Here is a 19672-nt window from a genome sequence, read left to right as displayed (position 1 = left end):
GTAAGTGAGTTTGCGCGTTTGTGTGTCGTGTGCGTGGGTGCTGGCTGCCAGCCTGTCACGCCGCGTGGAGGCGGCGAGGCGCTGACAGAGAAGGTGCTTCACATAGTACAGTAGAGTTTGGACAGGGAGGAAGGAGAAAAGAGTGGAGTACCTTCCCAAGGATGGATGGATAAGAAAGGAATACGTACCGATTCACCTGATTGGGCGGGGCTAGCGCAGGAGGCTAAAATTGCTCCTGTTCGAATTCGTCAAAAAAACGGTTGTCTCACCCCTGCCGCCGACCAGGGGCGCTAGAGCAAGGTACCAACGCTGCTCCTTGCTGCTCCTGGATCCGCCCAGGATGTTTCCTCTGTGTCTGAATGTCGCGAACCAGGCCTCCCATTCGACCATTGGTCAATTCACCTTCCACGAGCCATGGTACCGCCGTGCCACAGGACGCATCTAACACCTTCGACCTGCCTAGGGGAAAGGCGGATGGATACTCTTCTACAAGTCCACATGGGCGCTTGTCCAAGTTCGATCTTCTCTTCATTTGCTGATTGCTTGGATGCTTTGTTCTAGACTGCCATTGGGAAACGGCACAGGAGCACTCTGCACAGCAAGATGAAGGCCTATCTCGAGTGCAATAGCCAGTCGCATTGCACAACGCCCACCTACCCTCTTGTGACTCTCGCGTCTAATCGGCACGACGGCACCTCACGAAAGTCTTCTTCGCGGTACCTTCCCTTGAGACCTTCCGACCTATTCCTCGCCCGCCCATGTCCAAGGTCAAGTACGGAGTACCTCCTCCGTGCCTACCTACCTACCTATCCACAAAACCACACACAGCACGATCCTCCTCTCAGATCGATCCATTCTGCCCAGCAAACTCCAAAAAGAAGAAGACGTGCAAGTTTCGGCCCCAGCACCCATCGTGTCATGGATGTCACGTACGGTTCCAATATCAGTGGCCCCGGGGTTGCTGGGGCGAACCATCTCCAAGCGCCCAAACGGGAAATGGCGCCAAAGCAGAAGCGCTACGCTGCAACTACTGCCCCACACCATCTCCAAGGGTCCCTGTGCGCGAGCATGGCCCCTTTTTGGCCAGTCGCCGTCGTCTGCGATCCCACCCTGCGGCCTCTTCCACCATTTGCCCTCCCAAAAATCCCCCCAATACTGTTCCATTTCCTCTTTTTGCCCTTCCTTTTTCCAAATGGACAACGAGCTTGGTCTCGAATATCTCTTGCTGCCTCCCAACTTGGCTCTAGAGATAAGCCAGAGTAAGACACTTATGAACAGAGACAGCCACCGCCGCTCAGATCTCGACCCTACTCATAATCATGGCGGCCCGCGACCCTCGCCCACCTCATCTCAACCTTCACCTCGAACGCCCTCCGAGAGCCACGGGAGACCCTTCAAAATCTGAGACTCTTAACGCTTCATCTGATGACCTCCGTGGACGCCCACCCTACCGCGACCCCAACCGCCCTGCAACCTCACCTTCTCCCTCGCCTGGTCGTACCAGATCGCAGACTCTGCCCGTCCAAGTCATAACGCCTACCTTCAATCCCGCCAAGGCGATCAAGCGGAAGCCTCTCTCCTCGACAGCTTCTCAATTGGCCGCCAGCTACGGTACCGGCTCTGGTTCCAGTACCCCGTCTATACTGTCACCTTCGGCCTTTGCCGCCCCTGAAACACGTTTCTCGAGATCCTACTCTGTCGACAGCCCTACCCTCTATGAGTTTTCCGACAGCAACAACAGCAACGTTCGCCCACTCTTCGCGCCACCAGCTGCTCACCAGAAGCTTGACATACAGTGAGTCCGAACCCTTTGCCTTTTCGTCCAACTTGGCTCGACCTCTGCTGGGTCGTCCCTCCCTCGACTGCCGGGAAACGACTCTTTCGGTACCAACAGCAGCTAACCAGACTTTGACCTGTTGCAAGCAGACCCCCACCTACCGACCTGGCAGACGACGCGGCTTACTTTGCTTCACGAAACAACCCAAGCACCAACCTTGCATCCCCTCAAACAAAACCTTCAGACGGCTTGTCAGAACCTGCCTTTTTGACCTCCGACGTCACCCCAACCTTTTCTCCGAGGCTACCGAAAGCGACACCTCCTCAGCCGATCATCGAGGAAGAGGAGGACACGGACGAAGATTCCGAGTCAATTTACAGTCACAACACTAATGATAACTCTATCATGTCCATACCCGCTACCAAACCTACTCCTCCCCATCTGAATCTATCAACGGATCGAGACAACTCTTCGCAAACAGTCACCACAGTCCTGGAGCTCAGACAGTCACTCACGCCTACTACATCAACTCCCACTCCCTCGATCAACAAGCCCCTTCCCAAATCACCAGGCTCTTCCAAGCTAGCCAACTTCTTCGGCTGGGGTTCTTCGCCGTCACCTTCGACGACAGAGTTCTCCTCTCTCTCATCGCCTCTTAATTCGCCTCGACGAGCTACTCTGACAGATGACACCCCTCTCACAACTGGAGTTCCGTCACTGCTGCCAGAACCTCGAAAAGGGAATGCGACACCAACAAATGCGCTTGGATATTGCGAATCAAATTTATACACACCACCGCCTTCCTCCTTAGCCCCATCCCTACAAATCGAAGAGATGGAGGACGAACTGAAGGCCATCAGTGCCGAACTGGCATCGTCCATTCGGCGCGAGATGGATCTCGAGGATCTCGTCGATAGGCTCCAGTCCGAGATCAACAACCCACAAGCCTCCGGCAGGAGGACTAGCGATTACTTTTCCGACTCTGGATATAGCTCTGCCAAGTTTAGCGAATACGACCAGAGCAAGGAAGAGGTCGAAAAGATTCAACGTCGTGCAGAACAAGAGAAGGCTTCGATGCGACTGGAGCTGACCAACAAGTTGCAAGATGAACGGTCACGAAGAAATGAGTTGGACCAGCAGATTAAAGAACTGGCAGAGAAAGCTTCACAGGTGGACGTTGCCCAGATCAATAACGAGGATACTAACAACCGTCTTCGAGACTTGGAGCACACATGTGAGGATCTCCGCCGCAGGCTTGGAGAGGAGGTGCAGGTGAAGTCTAACTTCGAAGACCTGCTCTCAGTCCTCAAGGTTGAGCTTCAGAGCACTACGAATGAGCGAGACAACCTTCGCGACGAGATCGTACCCCAGTTGAAATCAAAGCTTGATGGCCTTGAAGCCGAAGCATCTGAGTATGCCAATCTCACCTATGAATCATCCAAGATGCAGCAAGAGTTGGAAGTCTTGAGACAGGAAAACAAAGCTCTCAAGTCTTCCGGACCATCGCCACAGCCAGAGACTCGCGCCCGCAGTGCAACCAGCAGCTCGACTCGCCTTGCCCGTTCTAGCTCAGTAACGGCTATGCCATTCATCCTTCAAAAGGCGCCGTCGGGCTTGGGACTGACCAGATCAAACACCGTTAAGTCAGGCGTGACCGAATCTCGAGAGCAGCTGTCGGAGCGCTTGAAGGACGTCGAGGCCCAGAGAGACGCTCTCCACAACGCATTGAAGAGCCTTCTCGAACGTCAAGAATTTCAAAATCGGGAAAATGAGAAGAAGATCAAGACCTTGGAGGTTGAGCGAGAGAGACTGATGGTGACGTCTCCACGACAAGCTGGCTTCGCCAAAGATATCTCCAACCTGAGGGTTGAGGTCAATGTATTGCGTCGCCGTGCTGACGAGGCGGCCGAACAGAAGTGGCAAGTGGAGAAGGGCCTCGCTGGCCTTAAGATGGATCTCGATCGTGCTGAGGGTGAAGTCGCTGCACTCCGTGGACTGTTGAAGGAGAAAGATATTCTCATTCCCCCGTCGATGGCTCGCGGCAGCACCTATGAGTCTGCGTCTGTTCCTGTAACTTCGGAATCTTTGGAGGCTGCCTTCCAGGATTTGCAACTTGCTTACAAAGACTCCCTCCTCAAGATCAAGGATCTGGAAAGCAGTGGCTCTATGGTTGTAGGAGACGAGGCTACGAGACTGGCTCTCGAGAGGCTAGAGGCATCCCTGACGTCCGCCGTCTTCGAGCGCGATGCGGCGAAGGAAGAAGCCTCGGCTTACAAGGATCAACTAGAGAGCTTGGCGGGCAGCGAGGTGGCACACCTTGAGAGCGAGCGCGCTCTTGCTGATGAGCTCCGTACGTCTGCTCAGCGCGTTGAGGAACTCGCCTCCCAAGTTCAGAACCAGCTGTCCGTGAACTCTGAGCTCCGCCAGCGCCTCGCGGAAGCCGTCGCTCGTGGCGATGCCGACCGCAAGGCTAACGCCGACCGCATCACACGCCTGCAAAGTCGCCTCAAGAACCTGGAGGAGCAACTGCAAGCTGCTCAGATCTCATCCGAGGAGCGCGTGGCTCGGCACGAGGAGCAATTGAAGGAGCTGAAGGACGCACAAAGCGTTCAGCTGCGCCGTATGAGCCCTTCGCCCGGTGCCAGCGGCATGCGCTCTCCTCGCAAGTCGAGTCTCAGCCCGATGCCATCGCCAATGTTCCCGCGGTCGCCCCGTCTCATGCCGAAGCAGTCCGTCGAAGACGAGACGCAGATCGAGAGACTGCGGGTTAAGGTCGTTGAGCTGGAGACAGCACTTACGGTTGCCGACTCGGAGATGCAAGACGTCATTGCCCGCATGAGTACTGCTCAAATCGAGGTTTTGACGCTGCAGGAGGAGCGCGAAGCCGCGCGACGTGAGACCAGACGTATCCAGCAAGAGTTGGAAAAGGAGAGAATGAAGGCGTTCGAAAACCGATTCAAGACGCTCGGCAGCTCAGTTCAATGATATAACCGGGCGACTCGGCTCGGATAGGGGTTGGTGCCACGGCATAACACTGCCTCCTATACCCGTCATCAGTATGCGGCGCGCCTCGTTTCAGGATGAGCACCTGGGCCAGGACACTCCCTCGACACCTCTCCAGTTTTCGCACCGCACGCACTCGAAACTTGATATATAGGTCACCAACATGGTGGCCGCATTGCCTCTTGCGAAAAGGAGCAAACCATGCATTGGGATAGCGAAGTGCGCATCGATCACTTACATCGACTTTTTTCTTTGGAATTTTTTTGGTTTGGGCGGGTATCGGAGCACCATCATCTCTGGGATGAGGCAGTGTGCCATAATTCCCCACAGAATGGGTTCCTTCTTTTTTGGAGGTGCTACACAAAGCACCGTTGACGGCCGAAAGCTACAGCACATGATATATGTCTCGCCAGTCTGCAGACACCTCTCTATACCTCTATTATATATACTTAGTGGGGCGGTTCAAGCACGGAAGTGTTTGTGTAATGTGTTTATCTAGTTCATGTCTTCTACTTTTGCCCTGTTTGCTCTTGGATGTCCTTTTGCAAGGTTTCTTTGGGTTAATTGGTATGAGGCTAGAATTGTACAAACAAGAAACAGAATAATCGAAAGGAAGGGGGGGTATTGAAGAGGAGGAATCAGTGGAAGAAGAAAAAAGACCAAAGCGGCCTTGCCATGAGAGAATGGAAAAGGGTTCGATGCCGGCAAGCGTCAAGGGTTGCGAGGATGCATGTGTATGATAGAGAAGAATTGACGACTTGAATCGTACAGACCTTGACCCGCCTTTGCGTGACTTGTATGGAACGCACTCTTCCAACTCCATCATGAATGATATAAGCTGGCCTTTCATCAGTGGTTGGCCTTGGTGTGGTGGTGGTGGTGGTGGTGGTGGTTAGCGAAAGCGAAGTCGGTTCAGGTGGTGGTGCATTGAGATGATCCCGACGAGCTGGAGAGGATTGCCACACCAAACGGGCGGGCCGCGAGAATCAACGTTGGATCCTCAAATCGGGTACTCCGTCCGGGACAGGGAGACCCCGGGGCTAATGCATGAGGCCACAGCCAACCATCTAGCTTGTATGTCTTTTGCTTCCTACTTTCTTCTTTTTGTCTTTCTGTAGGTAAATATAAGCTGGTGAGTGACTTAATCCAGTTACAATCCAGTCACGTTTTTGAAGATAAAGATCTAACGGGTGATGTGCTGCGCTTCTTTTGAGTAGGGAAAGACTAGGGATATCAAATGTCTCGTTTTCTGTTCGTTTCATCACTTTGGGCAGCTTCCAACTTGTAACCAGTCCGCTCTAGCTTTTACGAAATCCGCCGTAATTTTGGTCCAAGCAATTTGGCAAATAGTCCAATCATCAACTGTCCTCTATCGTGAAAAGCGCATCGTTGCTCCTTTGACAGATAGGCGACTTGCCTACAGTCCGCCATACTGCTTCACAATACCCGCGACCTTGTTGGCGAGTTCATCAGCCTCGGAGCGAGTGGCTGCTTCAGCGTACACACGGCAGGCGTTCTCGGTACCGCTGGCGCGAGCGAAGGAACGAGCGCTGGTGTACTTTCTAACACACTGATCAATCTCGTCCTGAGCTCCCGCAGGATGGCTAAGGCGACGCTCGGCATCCGTGGTCTGGAAAGCATCTTTGTTACCAACCTCAACACGGACCAAGCGATTGGGAAGATCCGAGTAGGTTGAGGCCCAGTCCTTGAGAGTCCAGCCCTTGTGAGCGAGAATCACCTCCACCATCAACATATCTGACAGCGCATCACCAACGGTCTGGTTGACGAGGTTGCCAACGGCGGCAAGGGTCTCGAGGGCATCCTTCTGTGCGGGGGACTGGGGCTTCGTCTCGCTGAAGGCACGCATAGCATCTTGGCTGAAGATGACAGTGCCGTGACCGTTGGCCTCGAAGTAGGGACCGATGTCGAATTTGAGAGCAGCATGGTGCAAGTGCTTAACGCCAGTGGGCGTGCAAACGACGGGCAATCCGAGATGCTTCTCAATGTAGTTGGTGCTAGCACCGTTGGCATAAGCAGTCTGAACGACGCCGATGCGCAAGTCCTTCTCAAGGCCGGCAGATCGAACCAGATCGCCAATGAAGGAAGCAGCCAAGGTGGATATCCGGTCGCCGTCGAGCATGAAGAAGCCGGTGTCCGGGTCGGTGTAGTAGTAGATCAAGCGATCGGCGTCACCGTCAAAGGAGCAGTAGCGAGCGCCCGGGATGGGCTTGGGAGAAGCAGGGGCGCGCTGCTTGGTCTTGACGAAGTCTGCACCACACTGCACAAGTCAGCTAAGGCACAGAGTGGTACGGATGCAATGCAACTTACGTCGAGGTTGAGGACCTCGGGGCGAAGAACATCATCGTTCACAACCTTGACGTCGAAGCCAGTGACGTCCTTGGGGACGTGCTTCAGGAACTCGGTCAACTTGGGACCACCAACGCCATTGGAGCAGTCGATGGTCAACTGGCCGTCAACCTTGCGACCCTTGAGAGCCTTGACAAAAGCATCGGCAAACTTCTCGTAGTATCCAGTCTCGCTGACCTTGCCATACGACTGCGGCGTGCCCTCGGTGTTGACGCATCGGGTGAGGTAGTGGAGCTGGGGAGTGGTGAGGATCTTGTAGTCGGTGTACTCAACGCCGGTGGCCTCGAAGGAATCGGCCAGAGCAGCGACAAGCTTGTGGCCCGAAGGGCGGGTGTCTCGACCGTAAACGACGCGGGCAGGATCGGATAGGTTGATGCGGAGCTGGGAAGCCAAGGCCTTGTAGTTGTCGACAAGCTCCTGGTCCGAGGAGCTGTTGACAAGCTTAGTAGCATACGACTCCCACTCCTGCTCAAGCATGTCTCCCATGGGGTCAACAATCTTGACGCCATTATCGGCAGCGGGATTGTGGCTAGCTGTGATCATGACACCAATAGCCTGGCCATTGAGCTTGCGACTACGGAGGCCGGAAAGCAGACCGACACGGAAAGTGACACCGTCAAGGAGATCAGCCTTCATCCGGAACCCCGCAGTGCCATACTTGAAGGTGTGGTTCGGCACGATGGGGTGCTTTTGCGAAGCGGCGATGATCTTTTCGTCCGACATGACGGGCTGTGGACTCAAGCGAATGGCTATGGGTGAACGAGACAATTTCAAAAGAGATTCAACGTGTTGGGAAAGCGATGGCCAGGGTGGATGAAGGAGAGAAATAAAGAGGCAACGTAGTAGGTAATGGAGCTGGGGATGTTTACGAGGAAACAGTGGAGAGAAATGGAGGGCGGTAGTTTGCCAGTTGCCTACCTTACAATAAGGTGCTTGCTGACCAGGAAACTGGATGCGGTGGCCGCCATTCCAGTGTGCTGTTGCCTCCACTCATCTGTTACCTGCGTCTCTGCCAGGCTCACCTCAGCTCCCCGCCATTTACCTCATGCGAGAACAACAGCGACATTAACAGGCAGGCCCCGCCGTAGCCATTACCCGTGATGCAATCATGCAAGTCAGACTGGGCGCTGGATGGATGCAGCACACCGCAACAGGAAGGGGTGGGGTCGCAGCCCGGATTGCCCCTCCTCAGCGTTAGGTTCATGAGGGGCACTACTTACTTTTGTGACGGACCACCTAAACTGCCGCTCGAGACATGTTGGCGACTTCTATTCGTCGCCATAGATATTGCCTGGTTTACTCTCTGAAGATATCTAAAGCTTCGCAGGATGTTCCCGATAAAACACGATTTGATCCTTTTTTTTCCTTCCTTTTTTTTTTCTTTTTCTTTTTTTGGAAATATTAATTGAAGCTGTGGTCTTAGTGAAGTACCTTAATCGGCGGTTGTCACTCACTACCTTAAGCTGCACAGGAGGTGATCGGCGCCCCTCAGCCCTCAGAACGCCGGATGGCCCTGGCGCAAGAATTGGATATACTTTGTATAGGCACTGCCTGTCACGTGGATTCGTGATGACCACTATACGCCAAGTGCCACTGCTTGGCGTGTCTGCGCGTCGCGACTCCAAGTTTCCTTCCTCTCCCGCCCTCTTCTTCGCCTCTCTCTAGCCGGCAAGGCACGCTCGGCATCCTGGTAGATAACTGCATCTTGGGGCGATTTGTTTGTTTTGGAAATCAAATTTCTCAGCCTGGCTGCATACACACCGGCAGAGATGCTCTTTTTGTTGTCCAGTTCTTGGCAATGATCTTTGACGTACCGACGCCGCAAGGAAACTCCAACATCACAGCAGCATTATGGCTGGCGAACACGAGCAATACGCCAATCCCCTGCTCCTTGATTGGGTCAAGGAGTGGCTGGATACTGCGAGAGAACGGAACATGAAGAGCACCTCCACCTATCGAAATGCCTATGAGTCTCTCAAGGCATGCCCTATCACCTTTCAGCATCCACGTCAGCTCACCCAGCTCAAGGGCTTCGGAGACAAGCTCTCTTCACGTCTGACTGATAAGCTAAAGGAGCATTGCCAGTCAAACGGTCTGCCCATGCCTAAGAATCCACGGCTGTCCAAGGAAGACCGCACATCCCTCGGAGGCGCTGCTGATGATGACGAGCACCCTCCACCCAAGAAAGCACGCAAGGTAAAGCCTTACGTTCCAACATATCGCTCAGGCGCCTACGCTCTCTTGCTATCACTCTCCACACTGGATAAGGGTGTACAATCTGGGATAACCAAAGCCAGCCTCATAGAGTTGGCTCAGGAACACTGCGACGCATCCTTCTCTGCACCCAGTGACCCTGGCAAGTACTACACGGCATGGAACTCGATGAAGACGCTCATCGAAAAGGATCTTGTTTGCGAGAAAGGCCGCCCACAGAGGCGGTACTCTCTTACCGATGAGGGATGGGAAGTTGCTGAACGCATCAAAAAGACCGCAGAAGCGAGCGGCGCAGCCGGCCATGCTACCGCAGGCCCTAGTACGCATGCCGGACCTGCCAGTGGGGTTGATCTGACCTCCATACCGTTGGATAGAGAAGCTTCGCCATCTGTCGAGCCAGCGGAGCGGCCGAGAACGACATCAGAATACGAAGGCGTTGTCGCGAATGGACCAGTGGTCTCGGATGAGGCATCGTTACCAAACTTCGTCCCGATTCGGCTGGCACCCGGTTCATTTACCGTTCATCTCGCCCTTGACATCCGCGAAGTTCGAGCAGTCAAGGATCGCGACTACATGCAAGACGAGCTCACCAAAAAGGGCGTAAAACCTATAATGCGAGCTCTGGACGTCGGTGATGCACAATGGATCGCCAAATGCCACGATCCCAACGCCCTATCCCGCTTCGGCGCAGAGGGAGATGAGGTTGTGCTGGATTGGATTGTTGAGCGCAAGCGACTAGACGACCTTGTTAGCAGTATCAAGGATGGCCGTTTTCATGAGCAGAAATTCCGACTTCGCAAATCTGGAGTCAAACACGTTGTCTACATAGTCGAGGAAATTGCCTTGGACTCGGCGTATTTTTCCAAGATTGAGGAAATGGTTCGATCCGCCACTGCGTCTACACAAGTAGTTAATGGCTACTTTTTGAAGAAGACTCAGAAGATGGACGACACGATCCGGTACCTTGCGCGGATGACATTCATGCTCAAGAAGATGTACGAATGCAAGCCTCTTCTGGTCATTCCGACACCGGCCTTGACAGCACAGAACTACTTGCCGTTGCTAGAACACCTTCGGAAGAAAGAGCCTACGACGAATTACTACATTACATACGCGGCCTTTGCGTCGTTGGCGTCCAAGTCGGACATGATGACCTTACGAGATGTTTACCTTAAAATGCTCATGACGACTAGGGGCATTACGGGAGAGAAGGCTTTGGAGATTCAGAAGCGGTGGAAGACACCACATGATTTCATCAAGGCGTTTCAGGAGTGCGGCTCAGGCGAGCAAGGGCTAAAGAGGAAACGGGAGATGGTTATCAGCGGTCTGCCCAATCTTGTAGGGCGCAAGAAGATTGCCAAGGCCGTCAGTCAACGGCTAGCCGAGGTCTGGGGCGATGCTTGATGATGGTTAGAATCCCCCTATTGTGAATATACGGGAAACAATGCCTAGACTCGCCCACCTATCTGGGTTGACATTCACCACCCGCCCTCTATAATAACACAAAAGATATTATTCCTTCACCAAGGCCTATGGCGTGGCGGGGAATGTGCTCGTTTGAACTGCCGCGCACCCATAGGTCACGAGTTCGGGTCTCGTGAAAATCCTAGCATCACTATACCTGAGGCTGGTCAGAGTCTCCTGGGATTTCGTAGGCCCCCCGTGAGTGGGGCTGAGCTTTTGTAATTTTATACGAGTTCGTTTAATTTTTCTTCGTCATTGGTCCTGAATACAGTCACTCGATTGATTCCGATTGACTATTTGTTTTTCCCCTTGTATCGAAGCTGGTTGGGACGCGGGGATATCACGCACCGGTTCCCCAGTTGTATATGTCGCATGGCGGCTTGTACAAATGAACGCATTTTAAACCCACTGCTTGAATGAAGTAGCTGTATAAAAGAAGCTCGTTAGATAAGTAGGAATGACGTTTTCTTTTCGGCACATGTACTCTCTCCTCAAGACCTGCCACCAAGTCCCTGAGCTACGATCCGCTCAACCATTCTCTCCAACGGAGCACTGCCGGCACCGCCGAGGTACCCCGCGAGGCTCTTCTCAGCATACTTTGCCATCATGTCCACCTCAATGTTGACAGTGTCACCGGGCTTCTTGCTCGCGACAACGACCTTTTCCTGCGTGTAGCTGATCAGCATGACCTCCCACCAGCCCTCCTCGTCATTGACCTGCGTCACGGTCAGGCTCGTGCCGTCGAGCGCGACGTAGCCCTTGTAGATGATGTAGCGCAGGACGGCCTTGTCCCGCGGCGCGAAGCGGAAGGTGAGGGCGTTGCCGTCAGGGGTGACGGCCAGGATGGTGGCCGTGGTGTCGACGTGGCCCTGGACGAAGTGGCCGCCCATGCGGGTGTCGGCGCGGACGGCGCGCTCGAGGTTGGTGCGCGAGTCCTTGACCAGGGACCCGAGGTTGGTGATGCGCAGGGTCTCGGGGGCGACGCCGACCTTGAAGGAGGGGGGGCCGGAGGCTTCAAAGGACGTGACGGTGAGGCAGACGCCGTTGATGGCGATTGAGTCGCCGAGGTGGCAGTCTGAGAGGAGGGTGGAGGACTCTGGCAGAGTGATTGTGAGGGAGGTGCCTCCTGTCTCGTCGTTGGGGTTGAGCTCGGAGACGACTGAGGGTGGGATGTTAGTTGAGGGCATTCCAAGTTTGATGTGTGATGAGGGGTGAGTCAAGGGTGAGAGATGAGGGGTCCGGACCTCCGATTTCTTCGACGATGCCGGTGAACATGGTTGCGTTTTCGGATGTATCCAGTCCAGTGATGATAGTCTGATACTCGATGAGTAGTGGGTTATCAGGTTACGTGACTGAGAAGTAGTGGTGATGAATTGGATGAGTGAGTTGAGCTAAGATGAGAAGTCATTGAAAGCTCTCGGAAGCTATGGACGTCTAATCTAGAGTGACCCCTCCAAGCACAATCCCCTCCCCCACTTTCTATAACGGGCGATGCCGCTATCCACTCAGAGACACTGACTTGATTACATATGCCAGCGTCCAATGCATTCCTCGTGATTCCGATGTTCTAATTCATCTATCGCGCGTTCCTTCGTCCGATCAGCGGAACATCCAAGTCTCTTTACTATCGGATCATTTCGTTAGCTCAAATCAATAAAGTTCTTCTCCGGCAGTCGACGCTAAGTGATGTGTGTGTTTAGGAGGCACGTAGCACGTATTACTAAGCATGGCGACCGTTAGTCGTGCTTGAAGAAAACATAGCCAGGTGGAACTGTTTACACTTCGATACGACCCACGCTGTTCTTTCAATGTGGAGACGAGGTAGACATATAAGCATCATCACATCAATGGGAGAAATGAAACTTTGCGGGCGTTTCTTGTTGGCTCTTGCGGCTGATGTCGGAAGTCGGAAGTTCCGAGGGGGGTCCCAGTCCTTCAGCTTTCGGGACGCATGAGCTTATCGCGCGTTCAGTCGAAGTGTTCGCCTGTTGTTCTCCTTGGCAAGAACTTGCGAGCTGGCAGTTGAAAGAACTCAATGCGGTTATATAACTTGACCACCGGTCTTCGGCATTTCACTAGTAATCAACTTCCTGTTGTTGTTGAAAATGCTTAGCACGTCCCTTCACATGGGCTGAACTGATACATCAATGGCCTCATCCTTTACAAGGCCCAGCCACGGCGACTTGTACAATTATCATCACTCTCAAAAACAACAAGAGATTCATGAAAACCCGTGGCTAGCTTTCCCGAGGCTGGAATTCGTACGCGCTACACAGCCATCTTCATTCCTCTCCTCAATATACGGCAACTCAAGCAAGTCGGGTCATACTATGTTGCCTGTGCTCAATTGTCAGCCACCAACATGATTTGAGACGACCAGCACCTTCAATTTGCCTCGCGTCTGGCTCCCTCTTAGCCGAGCCAACCGACTTGGAGATGGATGAGCCTTGTCTGATCTTGGACCCTGAGTGGTACGGACAACAAATCCGTGGCATCCACGGCGTTTTAACTCGACAGTCCGTGTCCCAAGTGACAAATAAGCTTTCCTACCTAGCATGTTTGGGAGACGACCCAGCATTACCCACGCTTATACGCCCTGAGACGATGCCATTTCGTGATCAGTGAGGAAACTAGACACTCCTTCAAACAGCTGGATGGAACGTTAAAGGCACTAAGGTATGGCTCTTTACCGATAGCGAGGGCACAACTCGTATGTATACGCAGGCTACGTTCGTTTGGTTAATCTAGGTCGATCTGGATCGACACTATCCGCTCGTTCATACTGTTCCAACGGTAGCCACCAACGTAGATCTGTCCGCTAGACGCGGCAGCGAAACATCACGACTATGCGGGCTACTCTCGTTTGCGCCGTTGCCTTCTTTTCATCTCTGACTTCTGCGCAGTTCGTTGCGCAGCCTACGGATCTCAAGACGGTCAAGGGGGCCGGAGGCGTTAATGTCCGATTTAAAGAGGTGCCGAACGGCATCTGCGAGACGAACCCCAACGTGAAGAGCTTCGCCGGCTACGTGGACGTCAGCCCAACGCAGCACATGTACTTTTACATGTTTGAAGCACGACAGAATGCCGCCACAGCTCCCTTGACCGTCAGACTCGACGGCGGGCCGGGAGCGTCCTCCATGAACGGCCTCTTCACCGAGATCGGCCCTTGCTCCATCGACGCCAAGGGCAAAGTGGTGAACAACCCGAACTCGTGGTCGACGGTGAGCAACCTGCTCTTCGTCGACCAGCCCGCGACCGTCGGCTTCTCCTTCACCAACCTGGTCAACGGCACCGTCAACCCAAAGACGGCCGAGATCGTGCCCCAGCAGTGCACATCCGCGGACCCCATGTGCGGGACCTACTCCTCCATGGACGTCTCCCTGACGCCCAACTCGACGGCCGACGCTGCGAAAGTCTTTTACCAGGTGATGCAGGGGATCATGGGCGCCTTCCCGCAGTACGCGGCCAACGGCGTACACATCAACGGTCAGTCGTACGGCGGCCATTACGTGCCGGTCTTCGCCGACTTCATCACCCAGCAGAACAAGGCGAAAGCCCCCGGCACCGTCCAGGTGCCCCTCAAGTCCATCTCCATCGAGGACGGCTTCATGGACACCCGCGTGCAGTTCGGCGCCTATTTCAACTACTCCGTCTCCCCGGGTAACCCCTACGACGTGAAACCCTTCAACGACACCCAGCAGAAGCAGCTCTTCACCAACATGTTTGGCCAGGGCGGCTGCCAGGACCGTCAAAACGCCTGCAACGCCCAGCCGACCGACAAGCTCTGCGCCGAGGCCGACGCCTTTTGCGTCAAGAACGTGGAAGACTTTTGGGACGTCAACGCCGGCCGCGCCGAGAACGACATCCGCCTCCTCCTTCCGGAACCCTACCCCTCGGCCACGTTCGTGAGCTACCTCAACAGGGCCGACGTGCAAGCCGCCATTGGGGCGTCCAACAACTTCACGCAGGCGTCGGTGCAGACCGCTATCGCCTTCGGGTCCACGGGCGACGACAGCCGTACGGGGGCGCTGGTCACGCAGTCGCTCAAGAACCTCGTCCAGCAGGGCATCACCGTCTCCCTCTTCACCGGCGACGCCGACTACGACAGCAACATGATTGGTGCACAGATCGTCGCGGCGCAGCTGGGCACGGCGAACTGGGCGAGCGCCGGGTTCGTCAACATGTCTGCCAACACGGACGGGCAGGTACCCGGGGAGGTGAAGCAGGCCGACAATTTCTCCTTCACGCGGCTCTTCTTCGCGGGTCACCTTTCTGCCTTTAACCAGCCCGAGGCGGCGCTGAGGATCCAGGAGCGGACGATCAAGGGGGTGGACATCGCGTCTGGGACGACGCCGATGGTGTTTGGGAAGAACTTGATCACGCAGGGCCCGCCGGAGAGTACCTTCAGAGAAGGGTCCGCGACGGTGCAGACAAAGGTTGTTCCCAAGGGCGCCGTGTATGATCCGCATACGCATCTGCCCGTTTTGCCTGCACAGGCGGCGGCGGTGGATGGTGGTGCTGAGTTTAGTGTCAAGGCTGACCAAGATCCGGATATGGAGCCTCATCCGCTGGCTGGTATGACGGCGAAGAATATCAGAAAGATGTTGAGAGAAAATGGGCCGCCACAGCTAAGGATTTAGTTAACTTATCTGTATCGGGCTTAAGAAGGCTTAGATATGATGGTCATCTCGCTGGCCAAGACCTCTAACAATCTGTACGCTTGTAACTCGAAGAAGTAAGCCTATACATATTTGCCTATCCGTCCTTAGGTCCCTTTTATGAAATCTTGGTAAAACGGTCCCGTCTCCAGAGATCAGTAGGAAAAAGTTTGAATTAGAAGCTGCCACAGCAGACCCAAAGAACCGTACACATACGAAATTCGTTGCAGACGAGGCAGCTCTGAGGTACCAGTATGAGATTTGGTAGGTAGAGCCAGCAATGGTAGAAAGCTCCGAGCTACCAAGGTCAATATCCCTAGGCTTTTGGACTCTTGCTCGAAGTTGATGGTATCTATGATGCTTTCAGCCATTGTAAGCGAGCCTTTGCGGTCTTGGAATTATTCAATCCGTACATCTGGCTACGAAGGAAAATGCGTCTTGGCCAGTCAAGTTGCAGAACCACACAGAATGTTTGTATTCTTTCAATATTCCAATTGTGCTATTTCTATCGAGGACCGATTCGCGCCCTATCTATCATGAATGAGAAAGACGGCAGACATAAAATAATCCTCAATGCTCGATACCGATCTGTCCGCAACGGCACCATTATGCCTACATTGACATACATGTTGGGCAAAAATGCTCAAATGAGATGTCGACGCGACTGCTCCATGATTTCATTCATCAACATCCCTCATCGACAAACGTCATTAAGCATGATACTTAGAACTACTTCGTCGTTCACACCTCTTCCCCACTACCTGTCACGTATTCCCAGAGGATCGTGAAGTCGAAAGGGAGATATATCCGTCCCACATCCTACCTATCTCAAATTTTACTCATCCCCAACGTCCTGCTAATTCCAAGACCCCATTCATTCCGACCTATCCCACAAGCACTAGGCTTTAACCTTCATTTCATACGTTCTGTTCCGTTACAAAAGGTTCGCTATGAATTCTGACAAGGTTGTCAAACTACTAAGAAACTTTCAGGTCTCTGAAAACAAAAGAAAGGCCCGCCGAGGATGAACGCACTGGTATGCCTCAAGTACACCTCCATGGCAGAGACCTTGCACTCTCATCATGCAGGTGCTTGCATGCATAATGCCAACGACTCGGAGCGCTGCCAGCCTTTCACGTGGTCCATATCTTGAGCACCATACGCTGGCACGACACACACCTGCCGTCTGCCATCTGCCGTCTGCCGTCTGCCGGGATCGCCGAGGCCGTCGCGTAACCTTCGTAGCTGGCTTGGTGTTATATAGGTACCCACTCCAGCAGACAATCAAGCTTTTGGCGCAATTTACTTAGATTGTGAGTCTCGATGCTAAGCTTCCTTAACCCCCCAGGGACGAGATGCCGATGTCCATCTACCCAGGTCACCGGATATCCCCTATTCCACCGGTACGTGTCCAGCAAGGCTGTTTAGCAGATATCGAATCCGGCAGGTATCAAAACAAAAGTCACCAAGAAGAAGGACAACAAGTATGGTAGTCATAATACGTTAAGAATATATTCGGGCGTCTTATACGCCATGCTGAGTATGCTTCTACCCAAAGCCCCAGTTCCAATGCAAGTAGTCCGCCCATGGTTGTAAACTCCAAAGCCCATTTTTAATACTCCTCATTATGTGTATAATGCAAACACCACTTCATGCACGATTAACCTCTCTTCTCGTCGAGATCAGTGCGATCTTGCCTCGCTCCCAGCATTGGGCTGGGCTGGATCTCGTCACCTGCCTCCTTCTCCCGTGCCGACGAGGACTCGGACACATCGGCGTCGTGCATCACACCACCCTGAGACTTGCCCTTGTGCTGCTCCTTGAAGTAGCCGTGCATAGCCTCGGAGAAGAGCTCGGGGTCTTCCCAGACCTCGGGCTCCTTCTCGCCCTGCATCGCCTGTCTCTCTTCCCACTCCTTGCGCATGTCCTCGATCTGAGCCTTGTGGTCCTTCTCGGCGTCGTAGTATTTGCCGACGCCGCGGAGGCGCTCCCAGACACTGAGATGGGTGGGGTGAACGGCGACACCGTGGTACTCGGCCTCCTTTCCGCTGCGGATGTACGTCCAGCGACGCTCCTGCTCCTTGAGATCGAGACCGGTGGTGTCGGGCAGGAAGAAGTAGGTGAGGACCATGCCGGCGAGACCGAACCAAGGAACAACGTAGAACTTGGTCTGAGTGTCGATGTAGTTGTACAAGACGGAGGCGAGGAGAGCTCCGGCCTTGCCGATACAGGCGGAAAAGCCATGGGCGGTGGCGCGGATAGGGGTAGGGAAAACCTCACCAGCGACGAGGAAGGTAACCGAGTTGGGTCCGAACTGGTTGAAGAAAGAGCTGAGGAAGTACATGGCCTGGAAGGCGTGAACGCCAGCCGGGCTGGTGTAGTATTCGAAGTTGAAGGCCGGAATGACGAACATGACGAAGCACATGAAGAAGCCAACCTGCTGCATCATCTTACGGCCGTAAAGCTTGTTGTCGATGAACAGGGAGGCGAGATAGTAACCGGCAAGGGAGACGACGACGTTGATCAGACTCCACGTCCACTTTGTCAGGAGGGAATCGGGGTTGCTGGAGATGACCGAGATGAACTGGCCCTGGAAAAGCTTGTTGCCGTAGAAAAAAACGTCATTGCAGAACCAAGTACCAGCAGTAGCCAAGAGGCGACCACCAAAATGCTGGAAGCAGTATTTCAGAGCGTTCACGTCGTAGCCGGTGACACCCTGCTTCTTCTTAGCCAGCGCAAGCTGTTGGTTTGCGCGCGGCATCTTCCAGGTACGGTAGTAGACGAGCCACAAAGTACCGATGGCGGGGAGAGCGAAAGAGAGGCGGAAAGTGTACTGAGCGGCGGACTGGGTGTACGGGCCGTTGCCGTATCCGCGGTTGAAGATGACGAGAAGGACGATGAGAACGACCTGGTTGATGAGCTGACCCCATCCCTGCATGAGGAAAGCCATGGTGACCTTGCGGCCGCGGTGAAGACGATCTTCGCGAGTAGACAGACGGCCGGCGGTGACGGAGTTCTCCATGGACGACGTAGCAGTGATGGGGTATTCACCTCCAACACCAAAACCGTAGAAGAAGAGAGACCAGGCGTAGAAAATGACCCAGCCTTGGAGAGAGCTGGCCCAGCAGCCGGTCAAAAGTAGCAGACCGACAAACATGATGGCCGCATCCTGGATGAGACCCCAACGACGGCCAATCCAATCACCAATGACCTGAAATTCTGTTAGAATTGGTTTTTCTTTTTTCAAAGGCGCAGGTTCATGAACTTACACCAACAGCGGCCTGACCAATCATGATGCCAACAATCTCGAGATATGTGACAGAGGCGACCCAGTTCTGCGTGCAAACGGCGTGTCCCTTGCCCCAGCACTCAGGCCAGACGGCAGCGAAAAGAGGCTCCAAGTTACCAATGGAGAACAGAACGTAACCCTCGAGACCGAGACCGGCACCGGGAAGAACAGCGTTGCGGAAGTACCAGGTGAGAGGAGAGAGGGGGTCCTTCTTCATCATCTCGCCGGTGGCCCTGAGCTCCTTGGCGGCCTCATCGCGATCGACCTTGTTGACGAAGTTGACGCGCTTCCACCAGGGCAAATCGGCCCAGTAGACACCGTCGGTGGTGTATGAATCGTCGGGACGCGTGACGTGACCGAAGATCTCGCGCTCATGCGCCGTGGTGTGTTCCCGGGGGTAATCCTCATGCTCCTGGCCCGTTTCGGGACCGTGAGGCACGGGAATCACGCCAATGGGGGCGGAATGGCGTTGGTGATGAGTCGCCATTGTGAATAAAGACTGTGAGGTGTCCGAGACACTTCCTGGGGTTGCGAGAAGGAAGTGTTTAGTGACGAGGGAGACTAGCTCACGCGCCGCTGTGAAGAGGGCGGGTGGCTGTGGTATTTAGATGTGTCTCGTAGGGGGGTTGCGGGGAGACCAAAGCAAAACCTTGATGGGATGGGACGGTAACCCACGGACAAGGTTCACTGGTGCAAGAGGTTCCTTGCTTTACCTTGAGGAAAGCAGGCAAAGGATGGAGGGGGAGAGGAGGGTTGATGATGGCCACGGCGGGAAGAGAGAAAGAGAGCACAATGATGATGGGCCCGAGAGGGACGGGAGCAGATATAAGCAAAGTTGATCCCGGGATGGTAGAAGGCTTGGTCGGGGCAGATGTCTTGCCTCAGTGACAAGATGTCCTG

At 54.1% G+C, this 19672-nt stretch overlaps 7 protein-coding genes across 7 annotated transcripts; 3 read left to right on the top strand and 4 right to left on the bottom strand.

The window, feature by feature from the left end:
• Nucleotides 1-841: 841 nt before the first annotated feature.
• CCOS01_15966 (uncharacterized protein) lies at nt 842-1164 on the bottom strand (the record flags this gene model as incomplete). Its single annotated transcript, XM_060464104.1, has 2 exons — nt 842-856; nt 934-1164. The coding sequence occupies 2 exons, from the start codon at nt 1162-1164 to the stop codon at nt 842-844; spliced, it is 246 nt and encodes an 81-aa protein (XP_060305485.1).
• A 155-nt stretch (nt 1165-1319) lies between these two features.
• CCOS01_15965 (uncharacterized protein) lies at nt 1320-4762 on the top strand (the record flags this gene model as incomplete). The annotated part of the gene is made up of 2 exons (XM_060464103.1): nt 1320-1795; nt 1927-4762. The coding sequence occupies 2 exons, from the start codon at nt 1320-1322 to the stop codon at nt 4760-4762; spliced, it is 3312 nt and encodes a 1103-aa protein (XP_060305484.1).
• Nucleotides 4763-6197: 1435 nt separating this feature from the next.
• On the bottom strand, nt 6198-7870 carry CCOS01_15964 (phosphoglucomutase/phosphomannomutase domain-containing protein; the record flags this gene model as incomplete). The annotated part of the gene is made up of 2 exons (XM_060464102.1): nt 6198-7058; nt 7109-7870. 2 exons carry the CDS (start codon nt 7868-7870, stop codon nt 6198-6200), a joined length of 1623 nt encoding a protein of 540 aa, XP_060305483.1.
• Nucleotides 7871-8998: 1128 nt separating this feature from the next.
• CCOS01_15963 (crossover junction endonuclease MUS81) lies at nt 8999-10765 on the top strand (the record flags this gene model as incomplete). The annotated part of the gene is made up of 1 exon (XM_060464101.1): nt 8999-10765. The coding sequence occupies one exon, from the start codon at nt 8999-9001 to the stop codon at nt 10763-10765; it is 1767 nt and encodes a 588-aa protein (XP_060305482.1).
• Nucleotides 10766-11316: 551 nt separating this feature from the next.
• Nucleotides 11317-12100, bottom strand: CCOS01_15962 (riboflavin synthase; the record flags this gene model as incomplete). The annotated part of the gene is made up of 2 exons (XM_060464100.1): nt 11317-11984; nt 12070-12100. The coding sequence occupies 2 exons, from the start codon at nt 12098-12100 to the stop codon at nt 11317-11319; spliced, it is 699 nt and encodes a 232-aa protein (XP_060305481.1).
• Nucleotides 12101-13671: 1571 nt separating this feature from the next.
• Nucleotides 13672-15465, top strand: CCOS01_15961 (carboxypeptidase S1; the record flags this gene model as incomplete). Its single annotated transcript, XM_060464099.1, has 1 exon — nt 13672-15465. The coding sequence occupies one exon, from the start codon at nt 13672-13674 to the stop codon at nt 15463-15465; it is 1794 nt and encodes a 597-aa protein (XP_060305480.1).
• A 1678-nt stretch (nt 15466-17143) lies between these two features.
• On the bottom strand, nt 17144-19259 carry CCOS01_15960 (uncharacterized protein; the record flags this gene model as incomplete). The annotated part of the gene is made up of 2 exons (XM_060464098.1): nt 17144-18694; nt 18753-19259. The coding sequence occupies 2 exons, from the start codon at nt 19257-19259 to the stop codon at nt 17144-17146; spliced, it is 2058 nt and encodes a 685-aa protein (XP_060305479.1).
• Between the last annotated feature and the right edge of the window lie 413 nt (nt 19260-19672).

This window comes from Colletotrichum costaricense (genome assembly GCF_030867565.1).
Source record: "Colletotrichum costaricense strain IMI 309622 chromosome Unknown Scaffold_26.1, whole genome shotgun sequence".
NCBI lineage: Eukaryota > Fungi > Ascomycota > Sordariomycetes > Glomerellales > Glomerellaceae > Colletotrichum > Colletotrichum costaricense.
This window is presented reverse-complemented; position numbering and strand designations above follow the sequence as displayed.